The sequence below is a fragment of the Camellia sinensis genome, chromosome 7 (genome assembly GCF_055761805.1).
Source record: "Camellia sinensis isolate YWXY chromosome 7, ASM5576180v1, whole genome shotgun sequence".
Classification (NCBI taxonomy): Eukaryota; Viridiplantae; Streptophyta; class Magnoliopsida; order Ericales; family Theaceae; genus Camellia; species Camellia sinensis.
In genome coordinates, this window is record NC_138967.1 from 42,721,039 (window position 1) to 42,743,988 (window position 22,950).

Below are 22,950 nucleotides of genomic sequence, written 5' to 3' on the forward strand. Positions count from 1 at the left end.
ATGTTTAGGATAGCCGAGCCTGTTTGGATTGCATCTTTGCATGTGTTGCATTAGCCATTTCAAATATGAACTAGGATCATGCATGTGATTACTAACTAGTTCCTGTCTTGGCTTGGAGTACTCTGTAAGTTCTTTTGCTTTAGCATCCTTGCATGCGTGTGAGTGTTGCCATAACGGCATGATTACCATGAGGCTAGCTGCTTATGTGATATAACTGCTTGAATGCCTGCAGATGGAGGTTGAGTTACCTAAATTGGAAAAAACGCATTAAAGTTGTGAATTTTAAGCCCACTTGAGGGTGGCAAAACCTGCATTTTAACCTACTTGCGAGTAGCAAGCCATTTTCAAAACAAACATGAAATGTTTTTGCTCCAATTTAGGCGATTTGATCTATACTTGTTTGTTGTGCGCATAACATAGTAATGCTAGGCTAATAAATGGAATAAGAACACATAATGCTTTCAAAACGGATATCATGGTTAGTAGAGACCGATCTTCAGATCGGGCGAGAGGGGGTGCTCATAGCTGACCTTCCCCAATCGTACCCAAGTTCCCGAGTCGAGGCAACTTTGGTGATGACGGACACGTGGCCTTTGGCACCGAGTCATGGTTTCCTAAATTCCCCCAAAATAAAATATTTAGGTGGCGACTCTGTATCTGGCAAAGCAGTCTATGTTTGGCACTTCTTTTCAAAAATCTGTTTCTCAAAACGATTTGCCGGATTTGGACTCTTTGGTTTAGATTAAGAACCGTGACACAAATCGAGTCCAAACTGTAGCGAGGGCCCCCTACGCGGGCGCGTCTACAACATTGCCTTGCTCCTCTGAAATTTATGAATGTTTCTAGAATCCTTCTGAATCACTCCCTGAGTGTTGCGGAATATCACCGGCCACAATTCGAATCCACCGGCCATGGGAATAGGCTTATCGACCAAATATTGAACCACCGGCTAGACACTGATGGTCGGTCGGCACCAAAAGTGGTCGGCCGGCCATTTCTTCCTGCAGAGCCCTGTTTTGACAGCAACAGAGGACAGACAGTGCATGGTATGGAATTTTCAAAGCAATGTGTGCATGGCTACTCTCCCTATCATGCTATGGGCTCAAGGGAGTTTGGTACTCGACCCTCGGACCACCAATCGCGTATTTCGATGTGTGATGGTCCAAGAAGTCAAGTATGTATTTCAATGTGAATGAATGCAACAAAACACATGAGTGCCACACGCCCTATCATGTTGAGATCAAGGACATCGGCGACCGAGGATTGAGGCGCGTTACGTCACTTTGAGTACGAATGCCCCTCATTCCTCATGCTTGGTTTGACACCCCAAACCAAGCAAAATGTAATACAAGTATGCAATATGACTCAAGTATGCAACATGAGGCTAAGGTAACAAACATGCCAAGTGCAATGTGCTAAACATGCAAGATACAATGCAATGCAACCTATCATGCAAGCTAGGATATGGAATGCAACTAGCTAAACAACATGCAAACGTGCAAAGATGAGACAATGCGAGCATAAAACCAAAGTAATGCAACAAGTCAAAACATGCAATGGTGGACTTAAACCGCAAAGGGGCAGACCTCAACCTTGCCATAAACAGTGGCCAAAGATGATGCGAATGATGGACAAATGCTCATGCAAACATGCGCACCAATGGGCCTAAAGTTAAGGCACAAAGGGTGACTTTCAAGAACACTCAAAAGATGATAACCATGGACATTAGACCAACATGTTAAACTCTAAAAATGCATAGAGGATGATGCCAAACCAACCATGTTATGCAAGTAAGGCATGTAATAATGACTAAAACTTGAGGCCAACAAAGGGGTCCAAACCATAGCTGTGTCAACCAAACCCCAAAGGACCAACATGGCTTAAAACAGTCCTAAGGCACTCCAAAACAAGACTTAAGCATGCATAGAACATGATCAAAACATGCCAAGGAATGGGCCCAAAACAAAGGGCATTCAAAGCCACGAAAGGGAGCATTGTTCTACACCCACCCCAACCAAACATGGCATGGATTATTTAATGCAAAACAGAGTTTCAATACATCAAAATGCACCCCAAAACCCACTGATATGGCAGCCCAAAGCCTCAAACACATAGGCATATACCAAGGCCCTAACATAGAGCATAAGATCACATCTCTTCAAGGCATCAAAAGGATAGAAAATGCAAGCATGTAAGCACAAAACATGGACTGAAATGGCATAATAAGTGATTCCAAATTACTGAAATAGCCTAGGTAATGCAAGCTAATGGCTCACACACTCAAGGCTCACAAGCCAAAATGCAAAGAGGCTATACCAAACATGGCAAACATGATCAAATCAGCACCCAACAGACCTTAAGCATGATAAAATATGACCAAAAACTTCATGAAGTCAAGCTAGAACATGCAAGCATGGAGATCTAAAGGCAAGATGCATTTCTAGGCAAAATGGAGGAATACAAGGCAAGTATATTATGCATGCAAGGGGGCAATAAACCAACATAGAACAAAGGTAAAACATGCTAAATAAACTCCAAATAACCTCTGAAACAAGACCAAACAAAACTAAGCATGCATGCTACCCTTATGAGCCAAAAACATGAACAAACGAGACACAAAGGGAGAAGGGTGTCCCTCCCCTATGCAAGACTTCAAAACCTCTTCTTCAACACTGAGAATCCTCTGGATTTTAGAGGTGAGAAGGCCATTGCACAAAAGTATTCAAAGCTCAACCAAAGAAGGTACAAAAGGGGCCCAACAAGGCTCAAGAGGGAGAGGTCGACCTCAAACACAAAAGAGACCTTAATGAAACATCTTAAGCATGAAAAATCAGAGTTTTTATCAGTTATACACAAAGCTCAAAATAGCATGAAAAGTGGGCTAAAAGCTAGTGCAAGATTGGGAAATATAAAGCAAAAGTGTTTACCCTTGAAGAACACTTCAAGAACAACAAGTCCAACGCCCGTTTTCTAATCAAAATCACCTCAAAACTCCAAGAACAAACTCTCAACACCTCCAAAACCGAAGTATGGTGTAATACTAGGTGCCTTAGTGCAAAACTAAGAACAAAACACCCTTTTAGGCCCTCTAACACACACAAATGAAGAGAGAGAGGGAGATATAGAGAGAGAGTGGTGTATATATGCTATATAACTCTGATTTGCTAAACCTCTTCAAAGGAGAAGGAAGGCTTCCTTTTATAGAGGAAGACAAAGTGCTAAGCTTCTAAGGGAAGCTAATAAAAGGGGTCAAGACTTCTTAAAGAAGCTAAGGCTGAGGGGCCAAGACTTCCTGAGGAAGCTGAGACAGGGGTCCAAGCTTCTTAAGGAAGCTAAGACAAAGGTCCAAGCTTCCTCATGAAGCTAGACCAAAAGGGTGCAAATGGTGCAAATTCTTCCATACACGTGTATGGAGGAAAGGTCCGTGCACTCCAGCTGGTACAGCTGGCATGCATAATGCCTCAAAAAGGCAAAAATGAGGTGTCGGCCAGAGAAAGATACTATCGGCCAAATAAATGGCCGGCCGACCACACAAAGAGCCGATACACCTAATACAAGTGCCGACTGACCAAATATTTGGTTGGTAGCATGAAAAGTAAGGCCGGTGGCTTCATTCCACGGCCGGTGGGTTTTAGGGGATGGCTAACAAGCCACCTCCTACCCTCATGTGCAAAAACCACAAGTCTTTGGTCCACAACCAAGCACAAAACAGTCAAGTCGTGAGATCCTAAGGCAAGGCACGCAACCGAGTCCTCCGGGATCTCAAAACAAACACGAACATGGATGATCACCGAGTGTTCAAACGGTGACTTCCAAGTCTTGAGGATGGTCAAAAATTGGGTGTCTACACAGACACAAAAAATTAGACCCACTCGAGCGCAATAAAAGTCACTCAAGCTCCAAGTCACAATTAGCAAAGCACTAACCGCTCGAGCGCAATGAGGCCCACTTGAGCGTAGAATACACTCATCCAGTATTTTACAAACTTCAGATAGTCGCTCGAGCGCTAGAAGGGCCGCTCTAGCTCAAACCCACTCGAGCGTGGGAAACTCCGCTTGAGCTTGAAAAACACTTCTGCAGTATTTTTTTTACAGATGCTCAAAGTACTGAATGAATGCAAACCTCACTCGAGCACAAGAAGACCCGCTCGAGCGGAATACCAAAATTCTGGACAACAAAGTTCTAGACCAAATAGCAACCAAGCTGTTCTAAACACGCCCAAGACATTCCAAAACTCAAATTCAAAGAGTCGAAGAAGAAAAGTATAGACAATGACATACAACCACGGAACCCGAGTCCGAAATACAATAAATGACGGGGAGAAACTGGGATCGCTATAACCTCCCCCCCTTAAAAAATTTCGTCCTCGAAATTACAAATTAAGTTCAAAATCAACGTTCGGTCATTCCCAACCATGTTATTCTTACAAATCCAATACCATGACTCATCCTCCGGCCATTTATTCCCACCGACTTGATACACGAGCCCCATATTGAGACGAAATTTACAATTTCCAAAACACTGACCATGTTTAATCAAAATTCAAATTTTCAATAAGTGTACATGGCATATACAATACTCCCAAGGTAACATAATACACGTGATATTCCATATTTCCAAACATATGCAATGTTTATAATAAAATCATGTTTCCAAGATGTCTATGACATATACAATGTTCTCATAGTTCATCAACAAAACAAAGTTTTCAACATATACTCAAACATTAGCAAATAGGTCCGAATATTTCTTTTGGACCTCCAATTCATGCTCCCAAGTTTCTTTCTCAACCTGATGATATTTCCACAACACCTTAATTAATGGAAAGGTTCTGCTTCACAAGACTCGATAACCACAATAACAGTAATGATTTCAACAACTACAGCGCTCTAATACATCCATCACGTCTCAACTATCGACAATACCCATACCAGTATTGAGTGCTTAACACTCCAACGTAGGAAACACGAAACCACACGTACATAAGGCTTTTGGTCAACTCTCATAGAACAAGATCGCAAAATAAAGCACGAATAATCAATAGCATTTATGCACATTAATGCCTGACAATTTCAAGTCCTTGCCAAAAGACACATCACATGTAACCAACAACTCAAGCTAGATCAAAATCTGACTTCTCATAAGATCTTCCGTCCAGGTTAAAGAAGTTGCTTTATTTACCCCATTTGTTCCAAAATACACAATTTTTCCCAAAAGGGTGTTCAGACTTACACCGTCACAATTTAAACACCACATTAACGACTGGTCACAGCAATGCTCAAAGATTTTTAGATTATTTTCCGAAAATAAAAATTACAATTTCACATTTTGACCCAAAACCGTTTTAGTTTATGAAGAGCATCCAAATTTATTTTATTTTATTTTATTTTTTGTCTTCCTCAAAATTATTCATCATCATTCCTTCAGTGAATCACAACACAGTCATCCTATAAAACCCAACACACTCACGGTGGTGCTACAATACCCCAAACGACATTTTCATGATGAGAGCCCCCGAAAATCTTAGAAATGCTAGCAACGTAGTAACACAAAGAAAGAAATTGCACACCCATTAATCACATAATGGTACAAAGCGCTTATAAGACCAAAGTTCTCAACAGGAATCCCAAACCGGTCACTACCACTCGAAACAACCTTCCAGCTGTCCAGGTGGGATTTACATTCCACACCAAGACACCGTTTAATTACACAACCTACAATGTCAACCAACCCAAGTATTGACTAATCAACTATCCAGCATTATTCACCCGTTCCAGTCTTCAAATACCAACACACCACTTAACCTTACCCAGCTTTGGACTAATACCAACATCTTGCCCAACCTCACCAACTCTTAAATGGAGTTCCATACACGACCTCTCTGGTCCAATGAATCACTCTAAATTCTTCAAAGTTAATTCATGGTGCTCTGATTTTTCATTCACCCCTCACACGTATGCTTAAGTGGCATGCACATTTTCGCTTCACATTTAAGTCCTAACGAAACTTTTCAAGTAAAACATAATATACCATCTCAGTCAACGCACACACCCATGCCTTACACTACGCGCACAAGGACTGAACAAGTTGAAATAACTCAGACAGAGTGCATCACTCACTCTACACAATCTTATGACCTCACTCGGAGTTTTACTATCCAAACTGGACGACAGACACCCACATCAAAGTGACCCAACATCATCAAACATTAAACTACTCAATTCCATCATTAACCACACTATTGCCTTACAAAGGCACTCTCCTGGGATTGCCCTATGCCCGATCCCCTCCTACACATCATTTAATAACAACATACGAACCACACCACCACACACCATACTAGCCAAACCTCCTCACTTAATGCCTAATATCCTACACCCACACTGAATCCCTTATTCCGAGAAGGTACTCACAACCTCGACCGAATTCACAATAATGAAATTCACATACTTGTTCCCTCGCACCAAGTTAACTAGCAAGACTTACCACGCCATAACACCTATCGTTACCACGTAATCTCCCAAACCAAATTATACATTCATCCCTCAGTAACCAATAAGGTCAACTCTTTAATCTACATACTACTCATCACTTAATACACTAGTACAACCAGAACACTAAGTCTCTTAGTCCACCCACCATCGGTTGATACTTATAGAACAATTACCTTAAACCGAGCCCTAGGCACACACATGAGACCTACAAGCTTTTCAAAGTCTTACCATCCCAACTCTATAGAAGGACAAATGAAGTTTCCAACACACTCACTGATATTCCAAACCCCAACTCAAAACACCAAACCACTGTAACCCTACACATGGGTCACACACTAACTATGGGCTATACACCCGATCGATCCTTCCCATAACATCTCTTAACTTAACTAGAATTGAGATACACACTCCTCACACCCACCAAATACAATAGGGAATCCTAGAACTAAGGAAACGCTCGCTATACCATTGTTCAAAATATAATACCAGCTACTCAGAGCACACTACCCATCGACGTCAACAATCACTACTACGATAAAGGGCTAACATCTCTCTACAAGAAACAACCAACCAAATAATACAGAGATCCGTTACCATAACCTGCCTTTAGGGTACAAATCTGCGAAACTATACGCAATTCACCATTGAGGACAACGCGTTGTATATATAAAACCTAGTGCCAATCACACACTTCACGACCTCTCGAGGAGTTCCCACGACAATAGACCAAAATCTCTAACACGCACATAAAGTCAAATAAGTAGCGCTCATGAAATTCTGCACACTCGGCAAGTATAACTGTTCTCACCCCATGGTTGTTTCGACCAAAACACGCACTCCTCAATAACTCTTTTAAATCTCAAAATACGGCTCGCCGGCCACCATATTTCCACATCAAGTCACAAGTATATACATGCATCAACACAAAAAAATTTCGATCCCACAACAACTTGTCATATTAATAAAACTTGAGAGTCATTACATACTCCAATTTACCCAGTCGATGGAAATAAACAAGCAAGCAAAGGTGTATACATATAAACAAGCAATTTTGATGTTTCAACATCCCCCAAAACACATTGGTTACACAACAGAACCCAATGATTACAAAACATTAAATTACTGGTTACAAAATAGCATAGTCCAAAACAAAACCATCTCATCGCTACTACCATCGTTACCGTCCCTCGCTGGATCTAAAATTGGTTATTCTCAAACCTAAGATATCCTGCGAGCTTACAAGCTAAGGACAAGAACTACTGATGTGTCCCCATTGGTCACACCTGGAACAACTGCATAATTCCCCACTAGGGGTCTGAGAACTCGACTCTCCCGAGGCCCACGAAATCTGGCCTGCTTGTTTCTCATAACGGTAATGCCCCTTCCTAGATGAATAAGGTTGAACCCAACTAGGTTGCAACACTCCCAAAGAAGCCCTCGACTGGGTACATAAACGTTTAAGATGACCCGACTGATTACACCCCCAGCAAGTAAGTGGTTCCCGAATACGTGATTGGTTCAAGGTCTGAACTGGCGAGGATCCCAATGATTGCTTCTCCATTGAGCACCTGATCACTCTCGATCTTGGCTGACTGGATGATCCCAACAGTACAACTACTAGTTGAACTACCAACTTTGCCCCTTTCCTCTGTGGGCAAGCCGGAGACTTGTGGCCCAGCTGACCACATTTGAAACAAGTGAAATTCCTCTGCTTACCCTTCCCCAAACCCAAACTCGGCACTGGAAAGGTAGAGCTAGACTGAGCTCTCTGAAACTGTTGTGCGTTAAAGCTCTTCTGCCTCTTAAAAGGTCTACTAACACCCCGAGTCACTGGGGTTGCCAAGATGGCCTCCCCTCTACTCTGATCCATGACTAATACCGTTGCCTCTACATGAGCCGCAGCTTCAACAAGTACACTATAACTTCTATGCCAAGATCCAGCAATCCTTTCTCGGATGTCATCACACAACCTACTCTCAAACTCCGAACAACGAAGTTCCTTAGTCTCCACCAACTCCAGAGCAAATCTTGACAGGTTAGCAAACCACGCTTCAAACTGTACCAAAGGTATAATACCTTGGCGTAGCTCCACAAACTGTTTTCGCAACTCTTCCCATATGGAAGGAGGGAAATTGTTACTTCCTTGCCTAGGCATCCTAATAAGTGTAGCCCAAAGATTAGCATAGTAATAAATGTACCGAGGCCAATTCACTCAAGTTCTAGTACAATAGACAACACTAACTCATTCCACATGAGCACGTAATCACATAAACACATACAAATTTCATTTCCAGAATATGACCGTCCCGTGGCATTGCTAGGGTTCTAGTTAGAAACGGCAGTAATCAAGTACCTTTCCAACAGGACTCCCAGAAACCCATGGACTCGATCAACATCCTAGAAATTAAACCCCATACCCATATAGTCACATAAGCATGTTATCACATAAACACTTAATATCATGCATAAGTCTCTAACAAGCGAGACAAACCCATTGTGGTACTAACCACTTCCCACGTACCCAAATCATTCAAACCCGGTACGCTTTGATACAAAGTTGTAACGCCCTCAAAAAAATACAAGACAACCATTCACAAATTGTTATAAACATATGAGAAATACCATCTCTTCATTCATCAGAGTTTCCTATTCAAAAGACATTACATGCATTACATTTTCATAAACATTAATCTTGAAACTATAGCATGTAACTCTAACTTTTAGACAACAAAATAAGTGCCCAAAAGGGCTTACAGCTTTCCAAGTTAACACTTGGTTACAACAAAAGAAGAGTTCTAACTTTTTACATATAAAGCCCTCGGCTTAGATTTACATTTAACACCAAATATAAATAACAAAATGGAGTCTTCGACTCATAAACCTCCCAAACTAAGATCTTGGAGGCTGCATATCACTTGTACCTGAAAAAAAATGATGCCCCAAGTAGGGTGAGCCAAAGCCCAGTAGAGATATGCTAAACAGTATATAAGAATTAACTAAAACATCAACATTCGATAAATGTTCAATGCTTGTAAACCAACTTATACCCTTTTCGTAACCAATCAACATTGACATCCATATTTCAATCCACTTCCATTTATTTATCCGAATCAATTCATTGACATGGTTCATTTTTTTATTCAAACAATTCAAATGAGACTACAACTCATATTATCAACACTTCAATCATAACACCAATCATACATTTCTATTTTCTTGCCATTTTACGGAACTACATCCGAGGGAACCGGCACCAATATATGCATATAAACTCAAGTTTTGCCATTTTACGAAGTTTTCATCTGAGGGAACTGGCACCCATATATACACAAGATTTCATGATTTTCCATTTTACGGAATTTTCATCTGAGGGAATCGGCACCCATATATGCAAGGTTTTGGGACTTTCACCCTGGACACTCCGGCCAACTTAATTATAAATGGAGTCCATCCCCTATCTCCTCCCAAACAATGTTACATATACAATGTATTTGAAAGCATGCCATATGCAATGACTACCACAATTCATATATTCCACAGTTTTATCAATCCGTCATATTCAATGACATAGTTCACATGATTAATTCCAATTTACCTAGTCCTTATGCAGTTTCTACAACAATCATAGCTACCCTCCACCGATAGCCCAAAACAAATATTTCTAACAGATAAACAAATCTATCAAACAGACAATCTGCAAATTTTCCATAGGTGCATGACTAACCAAATCTAACTACACCATCTTATCACATGTTCCTTCAATTCCATAATTTTCAAGCCAATTTCACTAATTACACAATGAATTCACTATTTATACAAAATAGTCATTTAATTCCAAACTAGGGCATTTCCCCCCCCCCCCAAGTTCCAAAAACATTGACCCATGGTCTAAATCTCACAATTTCAACAACTATACACCATTAACCTCATTTTCAAGATCCCTCTTACACATAAGGAGTTTAAGTTTAAACATGCCTTTTTCTCAAATCAACACCCAAACCCTAACTTCATCCAAGCCAACCATTTATACGAAATAACCAATATTTATGTTAAAGCTCATAGAAATGAGTAGATTATCCTTACCTCAAGAAGAGAAGACGAGCCAAACAAGAGATAACTCCAAGGATGACGAAACCCCACTCTATTCGGTTCAAAAGGTAGATCTTGAGATGCTCCAACTCTTTAATGCAGACACAATTGTGTAGAGAACACTTGATCTAGGCCAAAAAGTAGAGAGATGGAGTATTTTAGAAAGAGAAGGTGTGGATTTAGGTTTTTGAAAAGTTTTAGAGAGAGAAAGGACAGAAAAAGTGATTTAAAAAGTCATTTTCATGATCTGATATACGCGCAGTCCTCTCGAGCGAAGAGTTTGACGCTCGAGCGTCAGACACAAAAAATTAGACCCGCTCGAGCGCAATAAAAGCCGTTCAAGCTCCAAGACAACATCAGCAAGGCATTACCTGCTCGAGCGTAATGAGACCCGCTCGAGCGTAGAATACACTCGTCCAGTATTTTATAGACTTCAGATAGTCGCTCGAGTGCCAGAAGGGTCGCTCTAGCTTAGACCCGCTCGAGCGTAGGAAACTTCGCTCAAGCGTGAAAAACACTTCTGCAGTATTTTTTTTACAGATGCACAAAGTATTGAATGAATGCAAACCCCGCTCGAGCGCAAAAAGACCCGCTCGAGCGGAATACCAAAATTTTGGGCAACAAAGTTCTAGACCAAATAGCAACCAACCTGTTCTAAACACGCCCAAGACATTCCAAAACTCAAATTCAAAGAGTGGAGAAGAAAAGTGTAGACAACGACATACAACCACAGAACCCGAGTCCGGAATACAATAAATGACGGGGAGAAACCGGGATCGCTATAACAAATAGGACTTAGTTATTCATATTAAAACTTGATAGGACTCATTAATAATTTTAAGAGCAAAATAGGACTTATTGATTATTTTTTTCAATAATAAATACACTAAGATGAACCATGACCCAAAGTTTTATGAATCACAATACCAATTTTGAGCTCATATTAATTAATCTGTCTAAATCACTTTCAATATATTTTTCACAAACCAAACAAAATCTATGGTAGTCTATTAAAAAATAAATTCTTACAGCTTGAACTAAAAGGTGATTTAGGCCAAGTTTGGGAAGACTAAATAAGTGCACTTTTTGTCTTTTTAGACTAAAAAGTTGAGGTTGAAAATATGAATGTTTGGGTTAACTTTTTGACTTTTTATGGAAAAATGTGTAATAAAAAATTGTAAAAATTGATTTGTAGGAGAAAATTAGAATTGAGAGTTGTGCAGCCGTAATTGTTGACTTTTGGTGAATAGTGATAACTTTTTAACTTTTTGAGTAACTTTTTGACTTTTTAGCTTTTTGGGGTGTTCCCAAACTTGGCCTTAGTAAAATGATCATTTCCATTTGGAGTGTCAAGTCAAAAAGTCTAGTAAGGGAGGTCTATGTAATTCAAAACCTTCAGTGGAACTCTCTGTAATTTCAACAAACCTGCAGGGGGTCACTATAATAAATCCTTTTTTATTATTGAAAATAGAGCAATCACATTTATGTTGATTTTTGGACAACATTATTGGCCCGACTAGTCTCTGTTTTGTTTTTGTTTTTGTTTTTGCTTTTGTTTTTATTATAAGTAGAACCCATGGGTCATGTATAATGATAATTGTACAGGAAATAAAAAAATGATATAAAAGATTATTTTTAGATTTATTTTTAGGGTGTTGTTAACCTATATTCTAAGAGCATATTTTAAGAAAGTAATTAATGATATTAATTACCTCCATTTGTATAGAGAGTATAAAATACTAAATACAAATAAATATAATGATTTTAAAAAACTAGACACTTTTTACATGGACAGAAATACCCTCATTTTTAGAGTAATGAAATTGACCTATTTATAAGATTCAAATATTAATATATAGTGTCAGCTCAAATAATTAAAGCCACCGTGTATTAAGAAAAATAAAAAAAAAAACATGTAAAATAAAATATGTAGAAGCTCCTAGTACGATAAAAATTAAAAATAATAAAAATAAAATAAAATAAAACAAAATAATAGTACCCTTTTAAATAAAAAAATAAAAATATTATTATTTTATTATAAATAAATATGTATTTATAAATCACATAAATAATATGTTTTCATTTGAAAGGTCATTTAAATCAAAACAATTTTTTGAAATCCATTGATCAATTTCACTTACAATTGGATTTCGATTTATTAATGTTATAATATTATAGCCAAAAAAAAAAAAATCCATTGATGCCATAATGTTATAACAGCAAAATAAATAAATAAAAATGCATTTCAATTTACTTTAAAAAATAAAAACCAAATAAATAAAAATAATTTATTTAGAATTATATAATCACTATATTTGTTGCAAATTAAAAAAAAAATTATAAATATTATAAAATAAAATAATAGAAGGAAAATTAAGAGATGAAATTGAGGGAAATACAAAAGGGTATCTTAGCCTCTGTAAAAAATTTAATACAACTTGAAAGTCTAAAAAATCTTAATTAAGATTTAATGAAGTATAAGTTTATAAATTAAGACTTGTATATAAATATATCCCTTATTTTTTTAAAAAAGGAAAATAAGTGCATGGAAAGTATTAGTGGAATTTAAATAAATTTCCATTTTTAGCCTTCTCTCTCTCTCTCTCTCTCTCTCTCTCTCTCTCTTCCGCGTATCTCACTATCTCCGCCATGTCCCTCATCAAATCATAACTTGTTAAAGCAAAATAGGATTTATTGATTATTTTTCCAATAATAAATATACTAAGATGGATCATAACCCAAAATTTTATGAATTACGGTCCCAATTTTGAGCTCATATCAATTAATCTATCTATATCACTTTGAACTTGTTTTTTACAAGTCAATCAAAATATAATTTATGGTAGCCTAATAAAGAATAAATTCTTACAGCTTGAACTAAAAGGTAATTTAGTAAAATAACTATTTCCATTTACAGTGTTAAGTCCAAAGTTCGATAAGGGAGGTTCATGTAATTTCAAAACCTTCAGAGGAATGCTTAGTAATTTCAACAAACTTGAAGGGGGGGATAACAAATCCTTTTTTATTAGTTGAAAAGAGAGCAATCACATTTATGTTGATTTTTGGACAACATTATTGGTCCGGACTCTCATCACGGATTATTGGTCCCCACTAATCTCTGTTTCGATTTTTTGTTTTTTGTTTTTATTTTTATTTTTATAAATAGAGCAATCACATTTATGTTGATTTTTGGACAACATTATTGGTCCCGACTAGTCTCTGTTTTGTTTTTGTTTTTGTTTTTGCTTTTGTTTTTATTATAAGTAGAACCCATGGGTCATGTATAATAATAATTGTACAGGAAATAAAAAAATTATATAAAAGATTATTTTTAGATTTATTTTTAGGGTGTTGTTAACCTGTATTCTAAGAGCATATTTTAAGAAAGTAATTAATGATATTAATTACCTCCATTTGTATAGAGAGTATAAAATACTAAATACAAATAAATATAATGATTTTAAAAAACTAGACACTTTTTACATGGACAGAAATACCCTCATTTTTAGAGTAATGAAATTGACCTATTTATAAGATTCAAATATTAATACATAGTGTCAGCTCAAATAATTAAAGCCACCGTGTATTAAGAAAAAAAAAAAAAAAAAACATGTAACATAAAATATGTAGAAGCTCCTAGTACGATAAAAATTAAAAATAATAAAAATAAAATAAAATAAAACAAAATAATAGTACACTTTTAAATAAAAAAATAAAAATATTATTATTTTATTATAAATAAATATGTATTTATAAATCACATAAATAATATGTTTTCATTTGAAAGCTCATTTAAATCAAAACAATTTTTTGAAATCCATTGATCAATTTCACTTACAATTGGATTTCGATTTATTAATGTTATAATATTATAGCCAAAAAAAAAAAATATCCATTGATGCCATAATGTTATAACAGCAAAATAAATAAATAAAAATGCATTTCAATTTACTTTAAAAAATAAAAACCAAATAAATAAAAATAATTTATTTAGAATTATATAATCACTATATTTGTTGCAAATTAAAAAAAATTATAAATATTATAAAATAAAATAATAGAAGGAAAATTAAGAGATGAAATTGAGGGAAATACAAAAAGGGTATCTTACACTACAGGAAATGTCACTTTTGGCGACCAAAATATTGGTCGCCAAAAGCCCCATTTTTGGTCGCCGAAACAAATTAGCGACTAATATTTTTCGTCGCCAAAGTCGTCGCCTATAGCCTGTCGGCGATAGTATTGGCGACTAAACTATTTTTGGTCGCTGAAAGTGAAGGTTTTGGCTACTAAACTCTGGTTAGTCGGCAAAGATTATCTTTTGGCGACTAAAATGTTAGTCTCCAAAAGTGAACATTCGGCTACCAAACTCTGAGTAGTAGGGAAAGGGTATATTTTGGCGACTAAATATTTAGTCGCCAAAAGTATTCAAATAAAATAAATTAAATTTTCAGCGACTAAAACTTTTTGTCGGGAATAAGTTTTAGTCACAACATTACTACATTTAGGGACTAAAGAATTTAGTCGCCAAAAATATTATTTTTCATTTTATTAAACTTTTGGCTACTAACCATTTAGTCACTAAAAGTTCTACCTTAGGCGTGGTGACTTTTGCCGACTAAAACTATTCGTAGCCAAAAACCTATTAAGATTCATTTATTTACTTTTTGCCACCAAAAGTTTTAGTCGCCAAATGATACCCTTTTTTCCGTGACTAAAAAATTTAGTAGCCAATTGTTTATTTCTCTCATTCTCAACTTTTTTAGCTACTAATTATTTTGTGGTAAAAACGTTTTGGGTTATGTTTTTGCTACTAAATTATTAGTAGCCAAAACTTTTGATTACCTATTTGGCTACCAAAACATTTGGTGGCCAAATAATTTTCTGTTTTTTTTTTTTTAAAAAAAAAATTGTAAACAACCTGTATTCATTTATATTACATGTACCCTGTATAAACAATATAATCCATCAACACTAAAATATATTATCAACCATTAAAGCATTCAACATAATACATGAATAACCATGATTTAAATCCATACATAATACATGAATAACCAACGCCAATAATTTAAATTACAACCTGTACCCTGTATAAACAATATAATCCATCAACACTAAAATATATTAGGGTCAATAATCCATACATAATCCATACAAATTCCATACACTCCAAGTCCAATCCAACGTCAATAATTTAAATCTATACATAATACATGAATAGCCAAATTAATTTGTTCGAACCACTATATATACAAATAGAGGTATAAAAACAATGCCCTCCCGTAATTGTCAAAATTATATATCCACATTTGTATGTCCAAAATCATCTGAAAAAAAAATAAAATTCATTAGTTGGGTGCCTATAAAATGTTAAGACGGCTTAAAAGCTTTCCCTGTTAATGACATAGATATTCTTACATATAACACTTCTATGTTGAGATATCAGTTCCACAAATTAACTCTACATTTTAGTTAAAATAAGGAGAGAGAAACAATTTATAAAATTAAATGTCTCAGAGAAACAATAGAAAAATAATGATATTTACACAACACTTTTAGAAAAGGGCCACCACATATGTGACCACACTCAAATGTAAAAAATTTAATAGAACTTGAAAGTCTAAAAAATCTTAATTAAGATTTAATGAAGTATAAGTTTATAAATTAAGACTTGTATATAAATATGTCCCTTATTTTTTTTAAAAAGGAAAATAAGTGCATGGAAAGTATTAGTGGAATTTAAATAAATTTCCATTTTTAGCCTTCTCTCTCTCTCTCTCTCTCTCTCTCTCTCTCTCTCTCTCTCTCTCTCTCTCTCTCTCTTTTCCGCGTATCTCACTATCTCCACCATGTCCCTCATCAAATCATAACTTGTTAAAGCAAAATAGGATTTATTGATTATTTTTCCAATAATAAATATACTAAGATGGATCATAACCCAAAATTTTATGAATTACGGTACCAATTTTGAGCTCATATCAATTAATCTATCTATATCACTTTGAACTTGTTTTTTACAAACCAATCAAAATATAATTTATGGTAGCCTAATAAAGAATAAATTCTTACAGCTTGAACTAAAAGGTAATTTAGTAAAATAACTATTTCCATTTACAGTGTTAAGTCAAAAGTCCGATAAGGGAGGTTCATGTAATTTCAAAGCCTTCAGAGGAATGCTTAGTAATTTCAACAAACTTGAAGGGGGGGATAACAAATCCTTTTTTATTAGTTGAAAATAGAGCAATCACATTTATGTTGATTTTTGGACAACATTATTGGTCCCGACTCTCATCACGGATTATTGGTCCCCACTAATCTCTGTTTCGATTTTTTTGTTTTTTGTTTTTTTTTTTATTTTTATAAATAGAGCAATCACATTTATGTTGATTTTTGGACAACATTATTGGTCCCAACTAGTCTCTGTTTTGTTTTTGTTTTTGTTTTTGTTTTTTTTTTCATGATCCCTAACTTTTCCCTTAGATTACCCATACAATAAAACACCACACACTAATCACACACTAATCAAGAGATGAAAAATCTTCATGATGAATTTTATGATATATTTTTCATGATCCCTAACATTATTGTTTTGACATATGGTCTTGGAAATTTGTGTGTGACAGACATAACATGGCAGGGATAAATGCCGATCATATCCTCGATATTGATAGAAAGCTTGCCGAGTTGACTCCTGTACCATTTGAACGTTGCATCTTTAGAGTACATGATCGACTGCGCAACGAAAATAAAAAAGCTTACGAACCAGAAGTAGTTGCTATTGGTCCTTATCACCATGGTAAGGATAATCTACAACCAATGGAATAGGACAAATTACGCTACTTGAAACGGCTTCTTCATAGAAGAAATGAAACGAGTGCGGAAAGATACATCGTGGAGATGAGAAAATCTGAACAAAGAGCACGCGAGTTTTATGCAGAACCCATTAATAGCCTTGATTCAAATGCGTTTGTAGAAATGATGCTTCTTGACAGTTGCTTCATCCTTGAGTTCCTTCGCGACATGGCAAACCTGGAGGACCCGAACGACGAGACGACAAACCTGGAAGACCAGAACGACGAGATTGATGAAAGGTAAAGTAAACTAAGATATCTTTATTTAATTAAACTAAGAGATTACAAGTCATGTTTATATATCAGTACAGGTAACAAACTAACAAACTATTAACCTAACCACACTTCTAACTAACCACACATCATGTAACTATGTAACCAACTAAAGCTATTACAAACTAACTCAAACAGTTAACAGCAGATTACATTACACTGAATGAACCTCATCTTGGATTACACTGAATGAACCTCATCTTGGACCTCTTGGACCTCTTTCTTATCAGGCCCCCGCAAGCTGAGAGGGGGAAGACCAACACGAAGCTTGGAAGTGAGAAAAGAAAATCTGGCAGTGGACAGAGATTTGGTGAAGATGTCAGCCAATTGATCCAAAGAAGGAACATATTTGAGACAGAATTGGTGACGAGCAACCTTTTCACGAATGAAATGACAGTCCACTTCAATGTGTTTAGAGCGGCTGTGAAAGACCGGATTAGCAGCCAAGGACAAGGCAGACATGTTGTCACACCAAAGAACAGGTGGAGATGGTTGAGGAATGTGAAAATCAGCAAGAAGCATTTGCAACCAAGTGAGTTCTGCAGCAGTGTGTGCTAAGGACCGATATTCAGCCTCGGTGGAGGAGCGAGACACAGTGGACTGTTTCTTGGAAGACCAAGAGATGAGATTAGAACCCAAGAACACACAGTAACCAGAGGTGGAATGTCTGTCAGTGGCATCCCCAGCCCAATTAGAGTCAGAGTAGGCTGTGAGATGAAAAGAACTAGGAGCAAAGAGAAGACCATGAGAAATGGAGCCTTTAATGTATCGTAAGATACGTTTCACAGCAGAGAAATGGGCCACAGTAGGGGCATGCATATGTTGGCAGGCTTGGTTGACAGCATAAGAGAGCTCAGGACGAGTGATAGTAAGATACTGAAGGGCACCCACAAGGCTGCGATAGAGAAAAGGTTGGGAGAATGGGAGAGAATCAGCAGCAGTAAGAGAAGGTTTAGCTGATGAAGGAGTAGCACAAGGCTTGCAGGTTGTCATGCCAGCTTTAAGAAGAAGCTCCAAGGCATATTTCTGCTGGGAGAGAAAGAAGCCTTGAGCAGTGGACTGAACAGAAATACCTAAGAAATAGGAAATATCCCCCAATTCTTTCATGGAAAAAACATTGTGCATTTGAGTTAATAAGGAATGAAGGTAGGATGAATCAGAACCAGTAAGAAGAATGTCATCGACATATATAAGAAGAAAGGTAAGGGAAGAAGAGGTAGAATGAATGAAGAGAGAAGAATCACAACGACTCTGAAGAAAACCTTTAGAGAGAAGAAAGGAGGAGAAAGTAGAATACCAGGCTCGAGGAGCCTGTTTCAAACCATAAAGAGCCTTGTGAAGTTTGCAAACAAGGGTAGGCTGAGAAGGATCCACAAAACCAGGAGGCTGTTCCATGTATACATCTTCATCCAACTTGCCATGTAAAAAGGCATTAGATATGTCAAGTTGTTTTAGAGGCCAATGATGATGAAGAGCTAAAGAGATAAAAATGCGAATTGTGGGTTGCTTGGCCACAGGGCTAAAGGTATCATGAAAGTCAATACCATGTTGCTGATGAAAACCCTTAGCGACAAGTCGGGCTTTGTGCCGAGCAACTGAGCCATCAGAATTCTTTTTAACTTTGAAGACCCATTTACACCCTATAGCGTGCTTAGAAGGGGGTAGAGAAACAAGAGACCATGTGCCTTGATGTTGAAGAGCAGCATATTCATCAAACATGGCTTGGAGCCAGACTGGAGAGTCAAGAGCAGATGGATAAGAGAGGGGCTCAATATCAGGAGAAGGAGAGGAGCCAGTAGGAGAAGTGAGAATAGAAGAGAAACAAGTAGAATGAGATTTGGATTGGGTTTGCATATGATGAGAATTGAGAGTAGCAGGAGGAGGAAGAGGTAAAACAACAGAAATAGAATTAATAGGAATAGATGGAGGAGAAGGATCAGAAGGAGACAAGGCAGAGGAAGGCTGGGCAGATATAGGCTGTGCAAATTGGGCAGGAGGAGCCAGATCAGAAGACTGGGGTTGTGAAGATGACTGTGGTTGGACAGATGAAGATGCTGGCTGGGAAGAGCACTGCGCCTGGACAGATGTAGACTGTGGCTGTGTAGATGTAGGTTGAGCTGGGACAGATGTAGACTGTAGTTCAGTTACTTATGCTGCTTCTACTGACATTTGGCATCAGAGATTAGGCCATCCTTCTACTCTTAAGTTTCATTTGCTTAAACACAAATTGCCTTTGTCTGTAGTTTCCAATAAAAGTACCTTTTCTTGTGTACATTGCTCTGTAGCCAAATGTCATAGGCTACCTTTTACATTGTCTAATTCCACTGTAACTAATCCACTGGCTTTGATTCACAGTGATGTATGGGGTCCCTTTAATAAATCTGCTTCTCCTTACAAATCCTATGTGTTATTCATTGATGATTTTACCAGATTCACTTGGCTTTATCCTCTTGTTTATAAAAGTGAAGTGTGTGCCAAATTTATGGAATTCAAAGCTTTTTTGGAAAAACAGTTTGGTTTTCCTCTCAAAATTCTTCGTAGTGATGGAGGTGGTGAATACAAGAATCATCCTCTTCAACATTATCTTCACACTCATGGTGTTCACCATCAGTTTTCCTGTCCACATACTCCCTCTCAAAATGGAGTGGCTGAGAGGAAGCACTTACATCTCACTGAAACTGCTATTTCTCTTCTTCATCAGTCCTCTATGCCTCTTCTTTATTGGTTTGATGCCATCGCTGCTGCCACCTATTTGATCAATCGTTTACCTAGTGTTTCTCTTAATAATTGCTCTCCTTTTGAGTTGTTGTATCATACTTCTCCTGATTACTCTCTACTAAAAGTATTTGGCTGTCTTTGCTTCCCCTGGCTTAAACCTTATGCTTCTCATAAGTTGGCCCCTAAGTCGACTCCTTGTGTTTTTCTAGGTTATCATCCTAGTGTTAAGGGCTATAGATGTTTAGATCCTTAGCCTGGTCATATTCATTTATCTAGACATGTTACTTTTCATGAACATGAGTTTCCTTTTTCTTCTTCTACTTCTGTTTCTTCTGTTTCTTCTCTTCCTCTTTTACAGGATTTCTTTTGGTCACCCTCTCCTCAACATAGTTATTCTCAATCTGCTCTGATACCATGATGAAAGGTAAAGTAAACTAAGATATCTTTATTTAATTAAACTAAGAGATTACAAGTCATGTTTATATATCAGTTCAGGTAACAAACTAACAAACTATTAACCTAACCACACTTCTAACTAACCACACATCATGTAACTATGTAACTAACTAAAGTTGTTACAAACTAACTCAAACAGTTAACAGCAGATTACATTACACTGAATGAACCTCATCTTGGATTACACTGAATGAACCTCATCTTGGACCTCTTTCTTATCAGAGATGACAAACCTGGAAGACCAGAACGACCCGATGCCAAACCCGATGACAGACCTGATAGACCTGGAATGGTATATTGAAGTTTCCTTAAGACGTGATTTATTGTTATTTGAAAATCAACTTCCATTCTTTATCGTCAAGAAGTTGTTCGACATGACCATCACCGAAAATTCTACAGACTCGCTAGACAACTTCATTCGCAAGTTCTTTATGTATTTTGATTGGATAACACCAGAACCAGGTAAATTTTTACCAGATCATTTGCCCATCAACCATCTTCTAGGCCTGTTGCATTATTGTTGTTGCTACCAATTTCATTTAAAGGTATCCTCCACAAGCAATCCTGATGAAATAAAAGAAAAGTCCCTTAAATCTGCAACAGAGCTCCGAGAAGCCGGGATCAAATTCAAGGAGATTGAGAAAGAGACTTTGTTCAACATAAGGTTTGAAAAGGGGACATTGGAAATCCCGACTTTAAATGTTGAAGACGATACAGAGTCTGTTTTCAGAAATTTAATTGCATATGAGCAATACCATCCAGATACTTCATGGCATCATTTCACTGCTTATCACAACTTAATGGATTACCTCGTGAACACCTCAAAAGATGTCAAAATACTTACGGACGATGGAATTATTCGTAGCCTTTTAGGTGAAAATGAAGTGGTTGCGACTATGTTAAACAAGCTCGGCAACAATATCACAACATCTTATGAAGGTTACGAAAAAGTTTATAACGATGCGAATGGGCATTGCAAGAGGAAACGGAACTTATGGTTGGCGACCTTAAGACGGGATTATTTCAACACTCCATGGGCATTCATATCTTTTGTTGCTGCTGTTGTGTTGCTTTTGTTCACTGTGTTACAAACCATATTTACCATTCATCCCGTTGGAAAATCTAACTAGATATCTCTGCTTCAAGTCTTGTTTTATTTCTTGTTGTGCCACTAAATAAAAGAAGCTGAACTATGTGAGTGAGGTAGGTTGGTTGGTTTTGTTACTCACTCCTCTTGTTTTGGCTCCGTGATTCTTTGACGAAGAATGGGAGCCTCGTGTGATGGTTTCTTTTCACTTATCAATAATATCTGTTTCTATTGTTCAATATTAAAAAAAAAAAAAGGAAAAATTATTTATAAGTCAAATTTGAGAAACTTATGCTACATATGGAACTACGAAAAAACTTATGTTCCCATAAGTCCTATGTGAAGTTTGTTGACACATTTACCCTTAATATTAGTTGTTAATATCATAAATAATGGTAAAACCATATATAAGAAATTGATTGTTACCATAGATCAAGTTTGCGAAACGTAACGTGACACCTACATAAACCTAACGTAACGTGACCATATCAGATAAAACACTACATAAACGTCCTGACATCGTAACGTGACACCTACATAAACGTAATGTAACGTGTCACATTAACGTGTCACGTTCCGTTTTCCAAACTTACTAGGTTTTTTATTTTTTAAATTGAAAGCGAAAATGTTACTTGTTCGTGTATTTTGAAATTCATATTTACATAGATATGATCTATAGGTTTCACCTAGTAAGTTTCACATTTTCACATTCACATAGATATGATCTATGGTAACATTCAATTTCTCATATAGAAAATTGAATGTTACCATAGATTAAGTTTACGAAACGTAACGTGACACTTACATAAATATAACGTAACGTGACCATATCAGATGGGATATTACATAAACGTAACGTGAAATGACACCTACATAAACGTAACGTAACGTAACGTGATACCTACATAAACGTAACGTCATGTGTCACATTACATTTCACAAATAGGATATTGTGGAATACATTCTTATCTAAATAGGA

At 36.9% G+C, this 22,950-nt stretch overlaps 1 protein-coding gene across 1 annotated transcript; it reads left to right on the plus strand.

The window, feature by feature from the left end:
- The first annotated feature begins 21,108 nt into the window (after positions 1 to 21,108).
- LOC145795065 (UPF0481 protein At3g47200-like) lies at positions 21,109 to 22,029 on the plus strand. The gene has a single exon (XM_082877807.1). The coding sequence runs from the start codon at positions 21,109 to 21,111 to the stop codon at positions 22,012 to 22,014; it is 906 nt and encodes a 301-aa protein (XP_082733933.1). The 3' UTR covers positions 22,015 to 22,029.
- Positions 22,030 to 22,950: the final 921 nt, after the last annotated feature.